Source organism: Arvicanthis niloticus, chromosome 21 (genome assembly GCF_011762505.2).
Source record: "Arvicanthis niloticus isolate mArvNil1 chromosome 21, mArvNil1.pat.X, whole genome shotgun sequence".
In the NCBI taxonomy this organism is placed as follows: Eukaryota; Metazoa; Chordata; class Mammalia; order Rodentia; family Muridae; genus Arvicanthis; species Arvicanthis niloticus.
The window spans coordinates 31773346-31777595 of record NC_047678.1 but is presented as its reverse complement, the minus strand read 5'-3'; the positions used below and the strand labels follow the sequence as shown (position 1 = coordinate 31777595).

The following is a 4250-nucleotide window of genomic DNA, read 5'->3' as shown; positions in this document are numbered from 1 at the left end:
ACCCCACTCCCACTTCTGCATTGGCATTAAACCTTAGGCTTACTCAGAACACTGCCGTTGAGCTTCCTCCTCAGCCCCTAGTGTTTTTGGATGGGACCACTCAGTCTCATCTCTAACTGGATCCCTCCTCCGCCTCTTGAGTGCAGAGATCATAAGCAAGCATACTTCATAAGCGCACTTGTTGGTGGGTGGTGGGGGGAGGTGTTTTTCTTATGAATACCAACAATCTTTTATGTGGCTTAAAATACATAATACAGGGATGGGCCGCCGTGAGCTGGCTATTTCCTCTCAGAGAGACCTCCCCATCAGAGATAACAGCATTTGGGACCAGAAAGCACCTGCAATACGCGATCGGTCTTTACAGTTTGTGCCTTCCGTGGGGATACAGAATAGTAAGACTTTTGCCTTAATCCATCTCTGTCATGGCCCTTGATCTCTGAAATAACCCTTTAGCACTTACCCCAAGAGACATGATGTGTGAGGTAGCAGCTAGGTGGGTTGTACTAGCTTGACATATGAAGGTGAGTGAGGTGTGTGTGTGTGTGTGTGTGTGTGTGTGTGTGTGTGTGTCACGTCCCTGATAATTCAGTTTCTCTCCTGGTGCCACTTCATGCTGGGACCTGGGTAAGCATCAGACCAGGTAGCCGACCTGGTCTGAACTTGAAAGTTATTTCCCTGAAAGAGTCATGTACTACAGGCCCTTCAGAGTACTCTGGGGAGACAATGCCAGCTGCATGAACCTTTGCCTGTGGACTTTTCAGTCCTCCACCTGCCCCATGACTTCTCTTACATTTCAGGTAAGCTGCTTAATAAAACTTGCTGTCTGAATGGAGGGACCTGCATCCTGGGGTCCTTCTGTGCCTGTCCTCCTTCCTTCTATGGACGCAACTGTGAACATGATGTACGCAAAGAGTAAGTGCTGTTGGAGGGGACAGAACTGGATGATGGGGAAGGAAGAAGGGAAAGGAATTTCGTGACAGTGGATGTTGTCTCTTCTCTCTCAGGCACTGTGGGTCTATCCTCCATGGCACCTGGCTGCCCAAGAAGTGTTCCCTGTGCAGATGCTGGCACGGCCAGCTCCACTGTTTTCCTCAGACCTTTCTACCTGGCTGTGGTAAGCGACTGTCCCTCTTTCTTTAATCCTTTCAAGTCCTTCAGATGCCCAAGGGACTCCCTTTCTACCTCCTGTTCTGCCAGAGAGTTCTTCATTGGCTGACAGGGACATACAGCCTCGGAATCCTTGACAGATGCTCTCTTAGGCACTGGGTCCTTAGAAAATGCTCCCTTAGCTAGAAACCCTGGGAAAAGATTCTTTGATTGTGCATCATGGTGACCCAGGGTCATTGATGGATTGTACCTTAAGTGTATAAGGTCCTAACATGTGGGATCTTTGGGATCTTTTCAGATGTGGGGTTCTTAGTGGACATGCCCTCAGATGCAAGGCCATTGGGGAATGTTCCTAAAGCTCTGGCTTCGAATCCCCTGGGGTTTGAAGCTGTTGGTGTGCAATCCCTGATCCAATGGCTCTTTACGACGTGTGGGATCCTGGCTGAAGAACACTCCCTCAGCTCCTACCGTCCCACTACAGAGTTCCCTCAAGTCTCCTTGAGATAGTCAGTGGGCTTCTGCTGGAGACACAAAGAAGTGCTTTCTGCTGTCTTTTCCTCTGGCTAGAGAGTCCCAACAGACTTGAGTGGCCATTTAGTTAGAACCCAACCCTACAACTAATCCCTCCTGTACTTTGGTGTTGTTTTGTTTTATTTTTGATAAAGTATCTTATTCTGTATCCCAGGCTGGCCTGGAATTCACTCTAGAGTCTAAGCTGGCCTCAAACTCCCATTAGTCTTCCTGCCTCAGCCTCCACAATGCTGCTGATCCAGGAATACACCACTAGCCTGGGATCTACAAGCACTTTGACTCTACTGGTGGTGGCCTTTTCAGACAAGGTCTTACCACGTAACCCTGGCTGACCCAGAACTCAGAGATCCGCCTGCTTCTGCCCCACCCCACCCCCAATGCATTGGCTACCACGACTGACTGGTTCTTCCTACATCCTAAAGGTCTGTGGTAGCTGGTCACAGCCCCCTTCATCTTACAGATCTGAGGAGATAATGACAAGGGGGTCAGGACATAGAAGAGAGCAGGGGAACTAGTGATGTCCCTACCCCATGTGGCTGGGGCTTTTTTTGAGCGTCTCACATCTGGACTCTTTTTTTTTTTTTTGGTTTTTCGAGACAGGGTTTCTCTGTATAGCCTTGGCTGTCCTGGAACTCACTCGGTAGACCAGGCTGGCCTTGAACTCAGAAATCCACCTGCCTCTGCCTCCCAAGTGCTGGGATTAAAGGCGTGCGCCACCACCGCCTGGCCACATCTGGACTCTTATAATTGACTATGCAAGTTCATTGAACAAATGATCGTGTTGTGTCATCTGGTATAAGTTGAAGCCCTATTACTCCCCCAGTAGAGGGTCAGTATCTTTACCATTGCATCCTGGGTATTGTGCATAGACTAGCAAACGGAGGTAGGGTGATTAGATAGACAGGGGGCATGTTTTCTTCCTGGAATTTAGGTCCTGAGATGTGTTCTCCCCTTACCAGAGCCTAATCAAGGTCTGCACCAACACTGGAATAGAAAAGTATGTAGGGAGCAGGGCAGTGGTGGCACTGCCTTTAATCCCAGCACTTGGGAGGCAGAGGCAGGCGGATTTCTGAGTTCAAGGCCAGCCTGGTCTACAGAGAGTTCCAGGACAGCCCGGGCTACACAGAGAAACCCCGTCTCAAAAAAAAAAAAAAAAAAACAAAAAAAAAAAAAAAACAAAAAAAAAAAAAGGAAAAAGAAAAAAGAAAGAAAAGAAAGTATCCATCCAGGGAAGAGTCAGTTAACAGTAGGTCTGTGGTTTTGATGTGAGAGTGTCACGTAGCTACTGCCGATACCATAGGTAAGTCTACTGTCCTTAGGGTTAGGCCCAGCCGAGTTCTGGATCCTATAGACAGGCATGAGTCAGGCAGTGAAGCCAGCAGGGTAAACTGCTGGAGGGACTTCCTTTAATGACCAAACATCTCAACCTTTCAGATGGTCATGTGATGGACCAGGATCTCCAAGTATCCGGGACTCTGCGGCAAACACCATCTGTGCCAACCACTTTTCTGCTAGCTGGCGTCTGCCTTTTTCTAGAGGTGAAAGTATAGGTGTCACGTGAATTCAATGCCAGTGTCATAGCAAAGATGTTCATAGTAAGCCCCTAAAATTACCCCCAAAACACTAACTAGGCCCTACCTCTGCACAACCCCTCTTTCTGGATGTGCTGGCTGTAAACTCATGACGTGTGTGCCAAGCGCCGTAACACCAGGTTACATCTCTAACCTAAAAGCTACTCCAAAATATGCTGTCTGCCACATCCTGTGTTTCTTGATAAAAGTAACTCTCTTACTTGTCTTCCTAATACTTTTAAACAGTTCTGAAGATTATTAAATCCTAATGTGCAGTGCAACTGGAAGTAAATCCAGAATAGGTGAATACAGCTGAGAAGTTATCTTTAGGCGGGGAGGTGGTGGTGCCTACCTTAAATCAGGCAGAGGCAGCTGTATTTCTGAGTTCCAGGATGGCCAGGCCTATGCAAAGACACCCTGTCTCAGAAAAACAAGGAAGAAAAACAATTATCTTTAAGGAAAATTAATGAGCCAGGTATTGTGGCAGATGGCTTTAATCCCAGCAGTCAGGAAGTAGGCATCTTACTACAAGGGTCTGTGCAGAGGGAGGAGTTCATGGCCAACCTGGGTTATGTTCTGAGTACCAGGTCAGCAAAGACTGAATGGCAATACTCTCTCACAGAAAACCCAAACAACTAAATCTCTTCTGTAAAATTACGAAGGCTTTCTCTAAGCTATACAACTATATCAACTGTTGTGGAGGAAAGAGAATGTTTATTATTGTGGTAGTAGTAGCAGTAAACCAGATTATAAAATCACATATTGTCAAGTCAGTCTTTATAATATATTGTTCATGAATATGCACAGTAAAAATGGGAAATGTTGATCAAAATGTGAGTAGTGTCTATTTCTTATTGGTAAGTTTAAAAATAATTTATTGTGGTGGGTGGCTTTTTCTTTTCCCTCTATACTTTCAAATTCTCCATGATGAGAACATAAAAAATAAGGAACATGGCAACTGTATCACACAAGCCAGATCAACACCAAAAATCTGATGGATGTCCAAGTTGTATTTTTTTTTTCTTTTTCATATATGATTTA

The 4250-nt window shown here is 46.1% G+C and overlaps 1 protein-coding gene across 1 annotated transcript; it reads left to right on the top strand.

Annotated features, from left to right (window-relative positions):
* The first annotated feature begins 259 nt into the window (after positions 1-259).
* On the top strand, positions 260-4020 carry Cripto (cripto, EGF-CFC family member). The gene is made up of 4 exons (XM_034524994.2): positions 260-392; positions 798-912; positions 1005-1114; positions 3073-4020. Exons 1-4 carry the CDS (start codon positions 260-262, stop codon positions 3186-3188), a joined length of 474 nt encoding a protein of 157 aa, XP_034380885.2. The 3' UTR covers positions 3189-4020.
* Positions 4021-4250: the final 230 nt, after the last annotated feature.